Genomic DNA, 19,238 nt, shown 5'->3' with positions numbered 1-19,238 from the left:
CACTTGACTCAAGTTACAGCCCTGTGACTTTCCATCTACAGTAGTCTGGGGGAAGAAAGGCATTTATTTTTCGTTGAAAGATATTTAGTCTTCTTCTCTAAGAAAGTGAGCCTTAGGCTTTTGAATTATTTGTTGGTTTGTTATGTGTCTCTTCTCTCCCTGCAATCTCTGCTCTCTTTTTGGACTCTATGATCCTGCTTCCACAGAGCTTGGTAGAAATGTAGACATTTCACATATTTTTAAATTTCAAAAATTCATGAGAACCAGGCACAATAAAGAAAAGCAGAAAGTAGCCTAGTCAAAAGAAGAGCCATGGCCTGGATTTGCATTATTTGGTACCACAGAGCTTCTTACAGAGAGGCATTTCCTGTAAATGTTCCAACTGTTAAAAGAGCTGCAGTCAGAACTTACATTCTGCACAAGACAAAAGTCTGCAGGAAATGAGGTTTCCTTAATGTCATGAACAATGGCAGTAATTTATTTCAGCTTCCAACCTGCACTGAGACTTATAGTACAGATTTAGTCCCTGGGCTTTTCTGATCACATTGTGCAAGGTTTTGCAGCTCACAGTAGTTGAGGTACATGCACAACTTTGTTATTTATTTGTAAGGGCTTCCCCTGTATCTTGCAGTTTTAGGGATATTGACTTGCTTTTGAATGGCATTTCTTGTAACACTTGATTATTAAATGAACAGATTGGGCTGCCCTACTTAGAAACAACCAGTAAAATCTAAGCAGTGTTTTTCATCCATTTCCCAGGAGGTGACCTTGGACTTGGTGGAGCTGACATTTAAAGATCAGTATATTGGGCGTGGGGATATGTGGAGGCTGAAGAAGAGTTTGGTAAGGCCCCTGCTGCCCTTGGGCAGGGTGCAGGTGATGAACCCTTATGTTTTGCTTGCTGTGGGTGGAAAGAAGTGCTTTGCAAAATGCAGAGAGCCAAAGACAAAGATCCTGAGGATTTTGTGCTTTAAGTGGCATATCAGAATTGGAGAAATGGGTGTAAATGTTGCAGAAAAACAAATCCCATCATTTCCTACTCCACTGGTATAATTTTGATTACTGCCTTGGGCATTGAAAATGAGTATAGAGAGTTTTTTGCTTATGTTCTGAATTTTAATGATTGCTACATTTGGAAGGAAATGAATCCAAATGTTTTTCAAGCAGAAGTATGCTGAAGTGTCCCCTCTCTGAGAGTACCACTTAATAAGCAGCTATTAGAGTATCTTCTGCCTGCATCTCTCAAGTGCAGTCTGTAGCTCCTCTAAGTGCAGTGAATTAGGCAGATGGTCCCAGTTAGAGCTGATCTGTGTTAAAAGTGATTTTCTGTGTCTATTACAGAGGTTCTATAGGCTGAGCTATTAGTAGTAACTACACTGAATGGACTTTGTGACTTCTGTCATAAAAATCATGTTTGAGTGGGTTTTATGTACATTGTTCTTCTCACTCTGAGCCTGCTCTTCTTCTAACACCTGTAACTCTTCTTTCCTAGGTCAGCACATGTGCATATGTCACCCAAAAAGTTGAATTTGCTGGTATCAGGTCAGTGCCTCCTCTGAGGGCTTACTGTTACTTATTGCTTTAACTTTATGAGTTTTATGTATCCAGCTGGAGACTCTTCTCTGAAAAATCCCTCATGTTTCATTGTTCTCTTACTCATCTATAGATTTCTGTCTGCACCATGGGGTGTGGGAAAGCTTCTATCTGGTGTGGGGTAAAAGAAACTAATAGTAGGGCAGCCAGCTACACTTGTGCCCTCTGATGGAGGCCAAATAATTTTCTTTTTATCTCTTAGAATATTTACCCTCCTCTTCCTAAGCTGTATTAATAGTTCAGAGGGGATTGCTTCAGTTGCTTTTGGGGTGACACAGGGACAAGGAAATGTGCAGATGCAGAGGGAAATGACTGTTTGACATCTTTTGGGTTAAATACCAGGTTTTAACCAAATAAGTCATCCTTGAGTGCAGATTTTGGTACATCTCTTCCTTGCTCAATTACTGATTCTCTAATCTTCATATTCAAATATTCTGCACTTCTTTTCTTCCAGAGCCCAGGCAGGTGAACTGTGGGTAAAGAGTGAGAAAGTCACTTGTGGATACATCAGTGAGGACACCCGGGTAAGAGTTCAGGAAACAGGGAAAGCAGTTTTCCCTTCCTTTCCTTGCCTGCCAGGATTTTGTAATTCTGCCTTGCCTGCAGATTTGTATGGATCATTGGAATTGGCTGTGTTGTGAGGTGAAGAATGGCAATAAGTTCAGGACAACGAATAATTATTGAGCTTCAGCTCTGCTAGGAATGGCTGGTTAGAGGGGAAAGGCAGCTTGTCAGAGGGGAATTTCCCTGTGATGCAAGGGCCAGAGTTGTATGAGTTGCTGTGCAGTTAACCTCTTCATTTGGGCCTTCTAATGAATGTACTTGGTTTTAAATGAGGTCTTGCCTTCCTTTGCAGGTGGTCTTCCGCTCCACTTCTGCCATGGTTTATATTTTCATCCAGATGAGCTGTGAAATGTGGGATTTTGATATTTATGGTATGTAGGTAACTGTGGCTGTGGATGGTCACAGCTGTCCCTTCTGCCCCTGCTGTTTTTTCTGCCACTTCCAGCAAAGTAAAATATCCTGCCTTTGGCCTAAGCAGTGCACCAGGGTGTGTTGTGGTATTTCCTTAGCTCCTTCCTTGCAGTGCCACCCATTGCTGTCCCTGTCTGTGCCATCCTCCTCCTGTCCCTCTAGAGCCTGGGTACCATTATCTGTCTCAGCCATGAAATCACTGTGAGCACTGGAAAGGTTTTCTATGGATATGAACATGTTGGGTGATGAGGGCAGGTGCAAGTTTGTGATTCCTGAAGCCAGAAATGTGTGGAAGTCCTGTGCAAAGAGGACCTTGATGTTTTAGATTTTTCTGACATTGGCTTCTTGAGGAAGTGAAACCTGCCCTAGCCCAGGTTGAGGTTGGTGACTTCAGCTGGAAGAATTACAACTTTAGGCATTAAGAATGAGTCACTTCTCTGTTGTCATCCTATTTTTTTTCTGGCATAATTCTTTAGCAAACCTCTTGCCACTTCCTTTGACCATGTGTTGTAGGCATATGGAACTTGGCAACTATTCAAATCAGAGCAGGGGATCAGTTGTGCATTCTCTGCCTAAAACACAGTACAGATGCTTTCCCAGCATGCTGCAAACGTGTTGGAAAAATGAATTAAAGGTCTGATCCTTCTGGCATTGTCTCATGTTTACATCCTCTGAAAAAATGGTGCTTTTAAATATTTTTATCATAAAACAGTCATGCTTTTAAATCTTTTTACCATCTTATCTTAGTGATATTGTCCTTTATTTATGCACACAGCTGCTTGAGATTTAATAATTATAATTGTCCTAGAATCTTAGGGTTAGATATGCCCCATATCTAACTTCTATAGGTGAAGTAGCTATTGTTATCTGATGCTTGGGAAATTTTTATTTTGCAGGGGATCTATACTTTGAGAAAGCTGTGAATGGTTTCCTTGCTGACCTCTTCACAAAATGGAAGGTAAGTAGATGATTGAGTTCAGTTTTAATTTTTTATTTTTCTGTAATTGTTAGGGACGTCTCTGAACAGTAACACATTGGAATATCAAATTGCTGTGTGTGTAAATAAACTGTCAACTGTCTGTTTTCTTAACAAAAATCTTGGCAACTACAGAGAGGAGCTTCTTTAGAGAGTAGTGGAGAGTGCTCCTGGTCAATTGATATGGCCAAGCAGCACAGAATCTGCAGGACAGACCATTTGTTATTGCAGAGAGGCAGATGGAGCACTGATGCAGATCCATTAATGCAATAATCTAGGTTTTGTTAGTTACCTTTGTTTCTAGGTATGAGGGAAGAAGGGCTGTTACTATATGTGTATATGCACAACTTTCTACCAAATGTGACTTTTAATGTTTTCTTTCTGCGTTTGTTCTTCCTGGACAGGAGAAGAATTGCAGCCATGAAGTGACAGTGGTTCTATTTTCAAGAACATTTTATGAAGCAAAATCTATAGGTATGCAAATTCTCTATTTTCATGTTTGCTTTTTTAAACCTATCTCATCTCTTGAAAGTTGGTCACAAGCTGACAGGAACTTCTATTTTTTTAAATTGTCATTTTCAGAGTATTCTCTATCAAGCACAGTAGGTACCCAGCCATTGTTATGAAAGATCTGCAGTCAAAACTTTACATAGAAGAGTGTTGCAAATTTTCCTCATCATACTCAAGCTGTCATATTTGTTTAAAAGCAGTTTTTATTATATAGGAGGTCTGATATTTCTCCAGATATTTTGGTTTTTTAGTTTACTTGCTGGAGGCCTTTTCTTGTTTTCTGTTTGTTTTTTTAAAATGGAAATAACAGCTTCTTGCTGGAAAAGATTAGTCATTTCTATAGAAGAGCCTGAGATAAGATGTGCTTTTCCTTCCATTTCAGATGAGTTTCCTGAAACACATCGTGCATCAATTCGGCAGGATCACGAGGGAAGATTTTATGAAGATTTTTACAAGTATGTTTTCCTTCCTATTCTTTTCATCTCTTGTCCCTCAGTGTATGTGCCACCCAATGCACCCTTTTGTGCATTTCTTTATAGTTTGTTCATCCCCTCTCACTTGCCCTCATAGCTTCTTTCCTGGGCCTCACCAGGCTGTGTTTTTTCTAGAGTTGTAGTGCAGAACGAGAGGCGGGAGGAGTGGACCTCCTTGCTTGTGACCATTAAAAAGCTTTTCATCCAGTATCCTGTGTTGGTACGACTCGAGCAAGCAGGTACAAGAATCTTCCTTTCCCTGCTTTTATCCTTTGCTCTCTCCTCTTTTTTTAACATTTTTTAGCTTGTCAGTAAACTATCCATTTTTAGTTGGAGTCTGGTGTCATGCTACGTAGTGCTTTCCTGGCTGGGCAGTTTGCCTCAGTCTTTCTGTGGAACTTAATAACGTCAATTTTGCCATTTACATTTTGCCTTTTACATTTTTGAACCAATAGTATTTAGTACAGCTGTATTTTTCTGTGGGTTTTTTATTATATAAAGCTGGTATACAGAAATGATTTTTTTTTTCCTTTTTGAATACTTTTCCAGAGGGCTTTCCTTCAGGTTACAATTCTACCTCAGCACAAGGGAACTACCTGGAGGCTATAAATCTTTCATTCAATGGTAAGTTATGAGCAATGGCTAAAAATACAACCATTAAATGTTACTTTTTCCTTAACACTGTGAGGAGGAGGGGAATATTAGGGGGTTGCCTGCCTTTCTCTGAAAAGAAACATCCAGGGTGTTCTGACAGTATTGCTGCTTTCTTGTCACTGTCGCATTTTTGGAAAAATTCTCTTTGCCCAGTATTTCCTCCTGGGAAGCTGCTTTGGAATGTGGTTTGGAGATGGTTTATCCAACATGTGAATTGTTTTTACTTAATGGCCAATCATGGCCAGCTGTGTCAAGGCTCTGAGGAGTCTGTCACAAGTTTTTATTATTCATTCTTGTTAAGCCTTCTGTCTGTATCCTTCTCTGTCTTTAGTATAGTTTTAGTATAGTATTCTTAGAACACCACACCACATACAACACATATATACAACACAACACATAACACACTGTGATGGTTTTTGCAGGGGTCCAAGGATGAGGGAAGAGATGAGGATCTGACTCCATGTTTCAGAAGGCTGATTTATTATTTTATGATATATATTATATTAAAACTATACTAAGAGAATAGAAGAAAAGATTGCATCAGAAGGCTAGCTAAGAATAGAAAAAGAAGGAATGATAACAAAAGCTTGTGTCTCAGACAGAGTCCAGGCCAGCTGGGCTGTGATTGGCCATTAATTAGAAACAACCACATGAGACCAATCACAGATGCACCTGTTGCATTCCACAGCAGCAGATAATCAATGTTTACATTTTGTTCCTGAGGCCTATCAGCTTCTCAGGAGAAAAAATCCTAAGGAAAGGATTTTTCATAAGATGTGTCTGTGACAACACACCTTGTATAACTTACTTATATATGTTATATATTAGTTTTATTAGTTTTATAACTTATATAATTAATATATTAAATACATAATATATAATATAATAATAAATCAGCCTTCTGGGAACATGGAGTCAGATTGCTCATCTCTCCCCTTGTCCTGGGGACCCTGACAAACTCAGCATTTCTCTCTGGCAGTGTTTGACAAGCATTACATCAACCGCAACTTCGACCGCACGGGGCAGATGTCGGTGGTGATCACGCCCGGCGTGGGGGTGTTCGAGGTGGATCGGCTCCTCATGATCCTCACCAAGCAGCGCATGATTGACAATGGTAAAGAACTGTGCCTCTGCCTCTGCAGGCAAACACAGATCTGGGGAAAATCCAGCTGCTTCTGGCTGTGAAAAAGTACCTACTGTCAGCCGTGTGTTGTGTCCTTAGCTGCAAGACTTGTGTCTGCACTTGGTATTGAAATGAGCGGGTTTTCAGAGTGCTTACAGGCATTTAGTTTCTTTTGTTTGTGACAGTGAACTTCACCTCTCTGTGCAAACCTTTCTCTTAAAGGATAGTCTTGCATGAGTTGCATTAGTTTAGGAAAATAATTTCTTATATCCCTTCAGGTACTGTTGGTTTGTAGCCATACCATGGGACCATTAACTACCATTTTTATTCAGTATTATTGCCTCTTATAATATGATGTGAATGCATTTTGGGTCTTCAGTTCAAATTGGTGATCTATTTTGTCTTAGCATATCAGTCCTGCTTGGATAGCTGAACTCTACTGTTGTCTGTTTACAGGGATAGGTGTGGATTTGGTGTGCATGGGAGAGCAACCCTTGCATGCTGTCCCACTCTTTAAGGTAGGGCTGCTTTCCCTTCCCTTGTTCCTGCTACAAATGTTGCTCATGTTGTGACTGGCTGGGTACAGGTAGCTCCTTCTGAATTACTCTTGCAGCTCCATAATCGCTGTGGCCCTGGTGACTCACGAATGGGTGATGACTACAATATCCCACACTGGATAAATCATAGGTAGGTGAATTCTATCACCTTTTGCTAAACACTTCTGCTTTGCTTTACTCTTCATAATCTCTTGAATTCTCCTTCTTTTATGCCCTCTGATTTCCTTGTGAAGCAAAGAAATATTCCATTACTCTTGCAGAACTTTGGGCATTAATGCAACCTGACAGAAATGACAGGGTTTTCAAACAGCTGGTGTGAATGACTACAGTTTTGTAAATCAGGAAGAGTTGTGTAAATGGCACAGTAGAAATGGATGTCTTTCTGTAGAAAATGAACTGGGCAATGCAGGTGTTAAGCCCATTAAGAAGTGTCTAGACTGAGGCTGTATAAGTATCTAAGCCCTATCTTTAGGCAGAGTAGCTTCTTTCAACCATCCCTCAGTGTTTTCCATACTTTTTTTATGCACAGAACCTTATCTCTTTATCCAATAGCTGACTCAGGTTCCTGGTCTGCTTACTGTGTAGCAAACCAACTGTGTTGTGTTCTTAAAGCCACACTATTTTTTCTTTCAGTTTCTACACATCCAAAAGCCAGCTCCTGTGTAACAGCTTCACTCCACGGATCAAGCTGGCAGGAAGGAAGGTGGGAATTTTCTGATTTATATTTTCTTACTAGCTTGTCTGATAGCTCTTCTCAGTCAAGCATCACAAGTATTCCAACAGCTGGAACTAAGTTTCTGTGTTAAAAGGCTGTGAGAGCAAAGCTGCAAGGTTTGTTTTGGGGATTTTGAATGAGATGTAGTTTGTAGGTCTTTCCTTTCTAAGTAAAGCTGGGTGAGAAATGTTTTAGCCACCCTTAAAATTAATTTCATTCTGTAACAAAGAGCTGTATGAAGAGGAGGAAAGGTGTTGAACATTGTGTTTTTCACACAGATTTGTGACCAAGTATCAGTATTTAATATTTCTGAAATTGTCTGGCGGCCTCACTGAGTTAGCAAGCTGAACTTGGTCTGCTTGGTCACACTGGGGATATTTGCTTAGAACATGCTGACTGATTCCCTTCCCTCTGTCTTTTCTGTTGCTCTTTTTTTTTTTTTTTACTTTCTTGTTTGTTTTTTTTTGGTCACTTCACACTTCCTTTGTTGGACCCTTCAGCCACTGACAGAGAAAGCAAAAAATAATCGTGATGCCTGTAAGTAATTCTGTCCTGGAATGGTCTGTCCCACTGACTCCCAAAAGTAACAAAGAGCTGCAGGAAGACAATGACACTTCAGCCCAAGGAAGGCACAATTGTTACAGAAAACCATCAAACTCTCATTTGAGTATTTCCCATATTTGTACCTTGGGATGCTAATGTGCATGTGCCAGTTGACTTCTTGGCAATTATTCATTTAGAGTTTAGGGTGTATGAGGGAAAAGCATTATGGCTTCAGCCAGCCTGATTCAGCGGCACCTCCTTTGATAATTTGATTCAGAGGCACCTCCTTTGATAATTGAGCTGCTCCAGCTGCTCTGCTCCTGACACTTTGGGATTTCTTTTGGAACAGATACTTTCCTTAGGGGTGGGAGGTGGTTACTCTGCCTTGCACATCTCGAACATTGTTGAAAGAGGTTCCAGTGCTGTATGATTTTTATTTCAGCATTAGGAGCTCCCAAGGATGCTGAGAATGCCTTGCCTATCCAGGTGGATTATGATGGCTATGATAATTATTCATTTAGAGTTTAGGGTGTATGAGGGAAAAGCATTATGGCTTCAGCCAGCCTGATTCAGCGGCACCTCCTTTGATAATTTGATTCAGAGGCACCTCCTTTGATAATTGAGCTGCTCCAGCTGCTCTGCTCCTGACACTTTGGGATTTCTTTTGGAACAGATACTTTCCTTAGGGGTGGGAGGTGGTTACTCTGCCTTGCACATCTCGAACATTGTTGAAAGAGGTTCCAGTGCTGTATGATTTTTATTTCAGCATTAGGAGCTCCCAAGGATGCTGAGAATGCCTTGCCTATCCAGGTGGATTATGATGGCTATGATGCCCAGGTGTTCAGACTGCCAGGCCCAGCCAGAGCCCAGCGCTGCACCACTTTCAGGTGAGAGGCCTGGGAGTGCCCAGCTTCTGGAGTAGCCATGTGTGCTTGATACATAAAACACTTGGAGAAATACAAAGAGAATTGATCTGCACGTGCTCACAGTTGAACAAAAAGCTTATTCTCTGTCTGATCTTCATGGCTGGCTGGCTGGTGTTTTACTCCTAAAACAGTGTGAAGTCTAGGAAAAAGCATAAATTTTTTTTCTTTAAATCTTGAATTTTGTTTGAATAAAGCTAGTCTTTCTAGCAGATTTTGCAAGGGGGTTAAGAAAGTATTTGCACATTAGACTTGCAGAGAATTGTAGAAGTAGATTGTTCAATGCACCGCTTAGTAGCTGGTGAACAGGGTGGTGAGGAAGCCTCCCTGAAAATTATGCCTGTCTGAATGAGAGAAGAGGCAGAAAAGCTGAGTGCAGGTTCTCAACTATTCCATGTCCTTTTGTCTGAGGAGAAAGGCTGATAATTCTCAGGTCCTGGCCAAATTCATTGAATAAACGATAAATTTCAGTGCTTTTTCAGAAATACAGGGTTGTTTTGAAGTTCTTTTTTTTTTTTTACTTTGCTTCTTTCAGTAGTAATACCTAACTCAGAGCATGTGGACTCTCTTGTTAGTATGTTCATTTGAGCAGCCTGTAGGAACCCATGCTTACAGTGAATCAGGGCAGCCCCAGCAAGGGAGAAAATGACAAGGAGGACTCCATTGATATTAGAGGGATAATTAATGACTTTATTGTACAATTGTACTACTACTATTGTACTACACTACATCTAAACTGAATCTGCACAAGCAACCCACTCAACTGCACAGAATCTGGTGACTGTCAGCCAACAGTCCTGACAGACATACACAGATTCAATTGGTCAGTGAATCAAAACATTCACACCAGAATCCAATTCCCAATTACCAATTCTCTTCAGGTAAACAGTCTTCCACAATGCATTCCACTTGTGAACAACAAGAGGAGCAGCAATTGACATAAGAATTGTTTTTCTTTCTCTGAGATTCAGAGAATGTGAATCCCAGAAGATATCCTTGGGAAGTTGTGCCTTGCTTTTCTCTGTGAAGAGAAATGTGGCCACACATGCTGAAAGATAGCAGCACAATTGAAACAGTTCATAATTCCGAGTAGTTTCCCTATAGCTACATGGTTCTGGCACTGTAGGCTGAGGTCTCTGGGCTAGGCCACATCTCTGTCAGGTTGGTGTGGTGTGTGTAGGATTGCAGAGGGAGCTGAGCAGGTCCTTTCACAGCCCTTGTGCTGGAAGTGTTGCTGTGTTCTTGTTGTGTTGCGTGATGTGCAGAAGTATAAATTACCCAAGCAGTCAAAAAACATAGCGATGGCTTCCCTGTGATGCTCTTGTTGAGTTCACCTGCTGAACACTGAGTCTTTTGCATGACTTGGGTCTGTCCCAGCCCCCTGCTGACCTGGGGATGATTGTCTGTTTGCTGTCACCCCTGGGCAGGTCGGTGCGGGAGCGGGAGAGCCGCACCAGGAAGAGCTCCAGCTCGTACGACGTGTCCTGCAGCCCGTCCCTGCAGAGCCGCGCGCTGCCCCCCGAGGAGGTCAGGAGCCAGGCCTCTGACGACAGCTCCCTGGGCAAGATCTCCAACATCCTCATGATCCCACGGCCCCACCTGCACCAGTGTGAAGTCAGCAGCTCCCTGGGCTACACCAGCACCAGAGGTCAGCCTGGGGCAGGTGGGAAGGTGCCTTTGGTGGGGAGTGTGGTGTGTTTGCAGGGGTACCAGGATGAGGGAAGAGATGAGAATGTTGACTCCATGTTTCTGAAGGCTGATTTATTATTTTATTATATATATTATATTAAAACGATACTAAAAGAATAGAAGAAAGGATTTCATCAGAAGGCTGGCTAAGAATAGAAAAAAGAATGATAACAAAAGCTTGTGACTGACCGAGACAGTCTGGACAGCTGGACAGTGATTGGCCATTAATTAGAAACAACCACCTGAGACCAATCACAGATGCACCTGTTGCATTCCACAGCAGCAGATAATCGTTGTTTACATTTTGTTCCTGAGGCCTATCAGCTTCTCAGGAGAAAAAGTCCTAAGGAAAGGATTTTTCAGAAAATATCATGGCTACAGGGGAGAGAAGGGGGAAGTTTGTGTTGGCCACTGCCAGGCTGGCACGATGGAGATGGTGCTTGAATTGGCACTCATGGTACAGCTCTTCCATGGCTGCAGCTGGGTGTGCATTCTCCCTTTGTCATCCTTGTCCAATTCCATTGCTTTTTTTTATAGCTTGTCCTAAATAGAAGTGTCCTGACACTGATTTGCTCTTTTCCCTTGCCTATTGCCTTCTTTAGTACTTGACTATTCTCCTGCGCCTGCCTTCAAGTGTGGACGTACACAAGGAACTTGTATTATCCAGGTCACCTATAATCTATTGAATGAGAACTGGCCCTAGCAGTGAGCCCTGGGGGCCCCTGCTTATAACATTTCTCTGTGGGGATTTGTTGTCATTAAGACTCACTTTCTGGATCCTTCCTTTTGACAATGTACTGCTGAGCTGTCTCAGTGTGTTAGCAGTGCTGGTACTCCTCTTTTCTTCCTTTCCAATTTAATTTTGTTCTCAGACAGTATGCAGTATCTTCCACAAACCCAGTTCATTTCTAGGTAAATTGTATTCCTCCTGCAACTGTTTCGTCTTCTATAAAATTCCCTCCCTGAAGGCTCTTCATGGTTTTTTCATGCCATGCTGTATGACACTGATACCATATTTATCCTGTCACAGGAATCACAGTTGCTGGTGTGGAGCTGTTCTCACACAGTGTACTTGACATCAAATCTACCATTCATGTTTTCCCCTGCTGTCAGTTAATACAACTCTTTCCTTTCTTTGGTATTTCTGTTACTCCTTTAGTATGAAGCACAGTTGTGTGACCCAGCTGAAGGTGTTCAGCTGGATGAGGATGTGTGTGGATTACAACTGCCAGGGAGGGAAGAGTCAGAGAAGCTGAAGTTTTTCATGTATTGTATTTGACAATATAGAATGGTAAATGAGACCCTTCTCTTTGGGTCTCTTCCACTTGTTGGGCAGAATAATCAGAGTAATTGCTACTTATCTATCTGGTATATTTTTCTCTCCTATTTCTAAATAACTGTGCTTCTGTTCCCCACTGAATAGTGACAGCTGACTTGTATCTTGTGGAGATCATGTCCCACATCTTCTGGGAGTAATCCCTGATTTCAGTGCTCAGATCTGAGTGTTACAGAAAAGGCATGTGTACAAGGCTCAGCTGTGGCTTTGGTACTCATCCTGAAGTTTTTATGTCAGTCTTTTGATTTCTCAAGAATTCTCCAAGGTCCGAATAGCTCTTCGTAATTGGCTTAGCAAGTGGTTTCTTAATGGATTCATTTAGTAGAAGTTCGCAGTTTACAGCAGTGCTGTAATGGCAGATGGAGTAATGATTTTTCTTGTCTGGGTTCTTGTTTCCATTGTAACTTTCAGGCAGGATAGGAATTGCTTTCAGCTTCTCTTCCTGCTTATTTCTTAGGTCTCCTTATTTCCCCTTACCCTGGGCCATCTTTATGTCCCTGAGCAGTTAATTCTCTTGTGCTTGGCTCCTGCAGGATCTCACGCTGATTTGTGTGGCTCGGTTGTGTTTTGCAGATTTCCTTGAGAACATGTTGGAGTCGCAGCAGCGCGACTCCAGCGCCCCGGGGCGGTTCCACGTGGGCAGCGCCGAATCGCTGCTGCACATCCGCCCGGGCGGGTACGCGCCGCAGCGCGCCCTCATCAACCCCTTCGCCCCGTCCCGCATGCCCATGAAGCTGACATCGAACCGCAGGCGCTGGATGCACACCTTCCCCGTGGGTGAGCTCCCTCATTGCACTGCACACCTTCCCCGTGGGTGAGCTCCCTCATTGCACACCTTCCCCGTGGGTGAGCTCCCTCATTGCACTGCACACCTTCCCCGTGGGTGAGCTCCCTCATTGCACTGCACACCTTCCCTCTGGGTGAGCTCCCTCATTGCACTGCACACCCTCCCTGCACACCTTCCCCTTCGTGGGTGAGTTGCCTCCCTGTGAAAAACGCCAATCACTTGTTTTTAAAATTTTAAAAGTTTAATAGTAATAAAATGGTTATAAAAATAGTAATACAATTAGAGTAATGATAATTTGGACAATTTGATTTAGGACAATATGAGGCAATAAAGACAAAGAGTTAGAGATGTCTGGGTACCTTTATCTGGGCAGCACAAGCCCAAAAAAGGACACCCGTTAACAAAGGATTAACCCTCAAAAACAATAACCCATTGCATATTCATACACTTCATACAGGATGCATAAATTCCATTCAAATACAGGATTCTGTCTGGTCATCATCAGCTTCTTCCTTCTAATCCTAACATTGCCTTTGAGGTGGGAAGAAGTTCATTTCTTCTGATAAGAGAGCAATAAATTCTTTTTCTCTGAAAGATTTAGGTGTCCTGGGGCTGCTATCTGGTGCGAGTGCCTCATTCCTTTCTTAAAAAATCCCACTAACTTAGTTCTTATTTTAACTACAAAAGTTGCCTTTTAATTACAAGACTACATTTATTATTAAAATGTTAATACTGCACTACTAATCAATACATCAAAATACATATGGTAAATATCTGCGTAGAGCCATATAATATGCACTTTTCACACTCCCTGCCCACCTTCCCCGTGGGTGAGCTGCCTCCCTGCACACCTGGCCTCTGTGACTTTGCCCTTGTCCAGGATTAGCACAGCAAGAGAGCCAGTGAGAGCTCTGGGGTATTAAAGTGCTTGCACACTACACTCATTTGTGTGCAGGCCTGAGCAATCCTCTTTTGGGAAATAGCTCTATTTGCAAACAAGCAGCAACAGGTACAGAACAATTCCCTGTTGAAGGGAGCCTAACTCCTAACCCTATTGAAGGGAATTGTAACTACAATTTGAGTTGCTTTTCTGATGCTGAATTGTTTGCATAATTGCTTGATGCCTTGTAATTAGGCCCTCCAAAATGTTTTCAAAAATATTCTGGTTCACTTGTTTCAGAAGAGATGGCAGAGGTTCAAGGCTTTGAAGATTTTGTGAACATGCTTTCATAATGTCCATTAGCTCTCTTTGCTTGTGCTTCTGGCAAAAGAGGGGAAAAGCAACTGAGGAATCAGTGCAGATGTGGTGATCAATGATCCAATTGTACCTGTGCAGGTCCCTCAGGAGAAGCTATCCAGATCCATCATCAGACCCGGCAGAACATGGCAGAAATGCAGGGCAGTGGGCAGCAGGATCTGACACATTCCTCTGCAGAGCTGCTGGAGCTGGCTTACCATGAGGCAACTGGCAGGTGAGCCATTGAATGCTGGGTTCACAGACCATGAGCTCAGGTCTGTAGGTAACCAGCTAGGCTTTATTTCTCTCCTGAGGGGGTGTGAGTAGCTGGTTCTTTGCTGTCCTGCCAAGGCAGTGCTTTGGTCACTGCTGGAGGCAAACAAACAGTGTGGACATTTATGGAATGCTGTCATGGCCTTCTCTGTGCTGCCCTTGTGCTGTTCCATCTCTGCAGACATCAGCGAGGGAAGAGTTTGCTCCCAGCTCGGGCAGAGGGGCTGAGGGCTCGCTGTACCTTTGCTAAAAGCAGGGGATGGCCCAAGTGAGGAAGGCTGTACAGAACAGGCTGCTTTGTTTCTCTGCAGACACGGCAGCTCTCGGCATCCGGGGGATGGCGGCTCCTTCCTGAGCTTCGGCGGGGCGGAGGAGTTCGGGAACGGGAACGGGCTGGGGGCCGGCCCCGGCGCAGGTAACGGGGCTGGGGCGGGGCCGGGACAGCGCTCGGGGATGGGGCAGGGCTCGGGAGGGGACAAGCACGGCCGAGCAGGAGGAATCCGGAGTGGGAAACCAGTGATCTGTTCGTGCACTTACTTGGACTGCTTGGTGCATGGTAGTTCTTTGGCTTGCTTTGTTGGCTTCAGTTTAGTGTTGTTTAATGTGTCTCTACTTTTCTAGACGTGTCTTATAAGGTTTGCTATTGAAAGATGCTCATTGTTTACTGATAATAAACTCTCAGAGCAGTGATGTTCAGACACAAAAAATAACTAAATATGCGCTGGTGCTCAGAAGCCTTTTTTTTTGGTGGGGTTGCCTTAAGCTATTATCCTTTAGAGAGATGATGTGTCTGTACTTTCAGTTGAAGATTGCCTCTATCTTCCTTAACTTACCCAGACACCTGAATTAGTAAAATTCTCAACATTTCTTTTCAGCCCTGTAAATGGAACAATATGCCATATTAAACATTCTGCTGTGTTGTCTGGTTTTTTGTGACCTACCCTCTGCTTTTATAGATATGCATTTTAGTTAGGCACATGGAAAAAAGTTGAACTTCTGGACTATGGCATTCAAGACTTATTTTCTCAAAAATAATTTGACGTTCTTTTCTCAAAACCAATTTAAAGTGTTTTTTTAAGAATAAATTTGCCCTTTTGAATTACATTAGACTAAGACAATTTTGTTTTCCATTATGCCTTGCAGAACCATAGAGAAGTTAGCAGACTTAATTTTCTTGTGTTTCATTTTGTATTCACATAGTAACATTTAAAATTATTTTCTGTTGCTTCCTTCTGTGAATTTCTTCTGATTACATTTAATTTTCTTGCTTTACATTTTTGATATTTTCTGGCTTCCAGATAGGCTCTGTTTGTTTTTGCAATTTCTAAACTGCATTTCAGCTGGCTGCAGTTTGCACAGTGTAAATGCAGAGCATGTCCTGGCAATAAAAAATGCTTGCATTTATGGAATTTCTTTGTGTCTGTGGACCCTCACCTATCTGTAGGGGCCACACTGGGTACTCAGTGATTGGACTGAGAGCTCTCCCTTATGGTTTGAGTCACCTATGAAATGAAGCACTCTGGGGGGAAGTTGTGTTTTTTGGAATTTCCAGAAATTTCTCATTGAGCCTGGTTCTCCTTCGGTGCCTGCAGCATGGTTTGATGCATCATGGGTGCATTCAGAGTGAAAAACGATCCCATGTATTTCACATCTATTTCCCTGGGGCCTCGGGCCGTTGTCGCTGCTGCCCCGCAGGTGGAGGTGGTAGCTCAGAGAAGGAAATGCTGCAGCTGCAGTTCCCGGTGTGGATGGCAGATGGCAGGAGGAGCTGGTGCAAGGTGAAGGCCACTGAGAGCCAGCTCCCCTGCGGGTTACTGGCATCATCAGTAGCAAATATCCACCCTTTCTCTTACAGGGGAACAGCAATGGTGCTGATACCAATCTCCCGGGTAAATCCACCTAAGCTAGTTTTAAACAATAGTTCCTTTTAAATGTTTGGAGGCTTACTGAAATTTTTATTTTGATAAAAGGTTTTGAAGGCAGCAGTTTTTCTTGTCTCCTTAGCAACTCTTTTTCTCTCATGTGCCACACCAGCTGTTTATAGGAGCTTATAGCATCTACTTTTCAAGATGTTTTTGGGGAGGAGAGTTTTGTTTGGGTTTTAGCTGTTGAGCACTTCAACAGCTGAAGATGTTCAAGTTTGATCCAAGATATATTTTTTCCTCATTAATTGCCTTAGTGGTCTTTTTCTGCTGTGCAGAACCCTGGGATTTTCCATACAGAGAAGTTCTGTACCTTAAAACATCACACTTTTGATTTATTTTTATTTGAAATTCAAGAGAAGTACGTAATTGCTTAAAATAAAAACCATTTCTTTCTTATAGGGGTGAACTTCAAAACTCAGAACAAGGATTCCTTGGAAGATGCTGTCTCTAATTCTCCAGATCCAAGTAAGCAGGAGAAAGGTTTGGAAGAAAGTTTGCATAGGTGGGAAGATGGGAGGGAAAGGGCATGTACATATATAGAGGCATCAGGAGGTGGTAGGCAAGAAACTGAGGAGCCTCCTTGGCTTTTGGCAGAGGTTTATTTTGGCCTGCAGTAATTTGCAGGATCTACCTCTGCTGTCTCACTGTGGTTGCAGTTCTGTAGTTCTTAAGAACATGTGAAGCTGTTTGTTGTGTTACAGCTGAAATTCTTTCCTTACCAGACACTATTCTGCAAAAAGCTAAAGCTGCTTTTTGAACTCTTTTCTGCCTCTCAGTATGAAAAGTTTGTTTGGTACCAGCTTGTTGAAGTAGAATTAGTACAGTCAGTTTCTGAATTTGGTACCATTTACTGAGAAGTATCTGCCTTCATGTCCTAGAGAAACAAGTGTGTCACTGCTTAAGAAAGCATTTTCTTTGTAGCAGTCTGTCATGTATTACTTTCTTGTGCAGTGTTCCTGCCATTGGGGTTAACAGTTTGATAGTAAAATAAATTTCTGTCTGTAGGAGCTTTATGACAAGAAGTTAAGCATCAGTAGGTGATACAGATTGTTTTAATTGGGTCAGAATGTAATGCAGTAGTGTGAATGGTCAGAATGTAATGAGCTGATGATTTGGTATAATCTAGTTAGCTTTTCCTTTTTAATGTCTAGTTTTACATCCCTGTAATCTCAAAACTGCAGCATAACTCTAGGAAAGGGTGTGGGAAAAGATTGCTTCCCAAGTTACTATATTTCTGGTCTTCCCACCCCTCTGGATATATCTTCTGTTTTTATAACTGTGGAAATATTCCCTTTTCTGCTGTTGTACTATTCCAGAAAGAGGCTGGTCTGTCATTCTTTCTCTCCTCCTCTCCAGCTCCTTCTGCAGTTGTCTAGGATGCAGAACTGGTCTGATTTTCTTGTTCAGACTTGGAATGTTGATCTGTTTATTAATAATCAGTAACTGCACTTGACTTGCTGTAATTTTGGAAGAGCAGTGGCTATGTCAGCTCTAGCTTTCAATCAAGAGGAAATTAAATGTATTAACTTGGAATGCCTTTTGCATGATGGGATTGAATCAGCATGTGCACTGCATTGTTTAACAAACTGTCTCTTTCTCTCCCTCCCTTCTTCCCATCCTATTTTCTTTTCCCCTTCCTATTCCACACCCTTTTTTGTCCCTGTTGACTTTATGCCAACTGTTTTTCATCTCTCATTCTTTAACTCCCCTCTTCATGCACTCCTTCCATCCTGCTCTGCACTCCGTTTCTGCACGGGTGACCCCACGTGCCCCCCTTGTGTGCCCCCATGACACAACGAGGCAGTTCTGACACTGTCTGCTCCCCCCATAGTGCCAGGCTTCTGTTGTACAGTTGGAGTGGACTGGAAGTCCCTGACCACCCCTGCCTGCCTGCCCCTCACCACTGATTACTTCCCCGACCGTCAGAGCCTGCAGAACGACTACACCGAGGGCTGCTACGACCTGCTGCCCGAGGCTGACATGGACAGGTTTGGCCAGCACCTCCTCTGTACCTCCTGTGCTTAAGGAGGTGATGGAAGAGGATCACCAAGTTGTCTTGGTTTGGAAAGACTGGTGCCTGCTAAGGAAGGCAGGAGCCTCCCCTGAAATGGAGAAAATGAACCCTGCCACCTCTCTGAATTGCTGTAAATTTTAAATTAAGGAGCTCTCAGGCAACAAAAAATATAGGAGCAGGAAATAACAGTTCTTTAATAGGGAAGAAAATAAAAGGATAAAATAAACAATGCAGTAAATGAAAACAATACTGACAGAATCAGAACACAACCTGATGCTGTTGGTCAGGGTGTTGGTGGCAGTCCCATTGGAATTGTGGCTCAGCCCTTCTGCAGTGTCAGGGGTGGTTCTGCTGGAGCAGGGATCCTGTAGAGAAGGATGTATTCTTCCTCTGATGATCCAGTGGGAGAGGCAGCTGCTGTTCCTCTGGGGAATCCAGTGGAGAAGCCGTGCTGGTGTCTCAGAACCTCTGGATTATATCTGGGTAGGAATGCTTGGCTCCTCCCTCTGGGCTCACATCTCCCAATGGAATGCTGTAGTTCTTATCAGCCATGCAGTGACATTCAATAGCTGTTATCAGCAATGTCCCCTCATGAGGGAGGAGTGATCCTGATCGCTCAGAGATAAGGCAAATTCCAGTGATAGCTTTGGACTTTTTCTGATGTTCCCACCTGACAGTATGGTGTGCTCCATAGATTTGATGTTAAATTGTTTGGATACAAAATTTTATGTCTCTTTTCTGTTGTGTTTTGATCAAAATATTCAAGCTATCATCTCTGTTAATCTACCTCCTAGCAAGTGTTTTGGAAACACTGAAGGAGCAAATACATGTGGACACAGTATTTAAGATGCTTATCCTCACTCTAAAGGATATTTAGTTTAAAGATTCTTGTTGGAAAACAGAATTAGTTGGACAAATAGAGCTTCTCTGCTTGT

At 42.6% G+C, this 19,238-nt stretch overlaps 1 protein-coding gene across 1 annotated transcript in view; it reads left to right on the top strand.

Annotated features, from left to right (window-relative positions):
- DEPDC5 (DEP domain containing 5, GATOR1 subcomplex subunit) overlaps window positions 1-19,238 on the top strand; it is a 43,287-nt gene that overhangs the window by 2,894 nt on the left and 21,155 nt on the right. The window contains exons 6-26 of the mRNA XM_058816450.1: window positions 760-843; window positions 1,493-1,542; window positions 2,048-2,117; window positions 2,450-2,528; window positions 3,465-3,526; window positions 3,949-4,018; window positions 4,437-4,509; window positions 4,663-4,766; window positions 5,077-5,151; window positions 6,161-6,295; window positions 6,761-6,822; window positions 6,918-6,991; window positions 7,495-7,564; window positions 8,077-8,113; window positions 8,886-9,006; window positions 10,470-10,690; window positions 12,641-12,844; window positions 14,191-14,326; window positions 14,676-14,779; window positions 16,689-16,754; window positions 18,121-18,277. Of these exons, the coding sequence (XP_058672433.1) occupies window positions 760-843; window positions 1,493-1,542; window positions 2,048-2,117; window positions 2,450-2,528; window positions 3,465-3,526; window positions 3,949-4,018; window positions 4,437-4,509; window positions 4,663-4,766; window positions 5,077-5,151; window positions 6,161-6,295; window positions 6,761-6,822; window positions 6,918-6,991; window positions 7,495-7,564; window positions 8,077-8,113; window positions 8,886-9,006; window positions 10,470-10,690; window positions 12,641-12,844; window positions 14,191-14,326; window positions 14,676-14,779; window positions 16,689-16,754; window positions 18,121-18,277 (2,054 nt within the window). The remainder of the gene's footprint in view (window positions 1-759; window positions 844-1,492; window positions 1,543-2,047; window positions 2,118-2,449; window positions 2,529-3,464; window positions 3,527-3,948; window positions 4,019-4,436; window positions 4,510-4,662; window positions 4,767-5,076; window positions 5,152-6,160; window positions 6,296-6,760; window positions 6,823-6,917; window positions 6,992-7,494; window positions 7,565-8,076; window positions 8,114-8,885; window positions 9,007-10,469; window positions 10,691-12,640; window positions 12,845-14,190; window positions 14,327-14,675; window positions 14,780-16,688; window positions 16,755-18,120; window positions 18,278-19,238) is intronic.

This window comes from Ammospiza caudacuta, chromosome 18 (assembly GCF_027887145.1).
Source record: "Ammospiza caudacuta isolate bAmmCau1 chromosome 18, bAmmCau1.pri, whole genome shotgun sequence".
Lineage (NCBI taxonomy): Eukaryota > Metazoa > Chordata > Aves > Passeriformes > Passerellidae > Ammospiza > Ammospiza caudacuta.
This window is presented reverse-complemented; position numbering and strand designations above follow the sequence as displayed.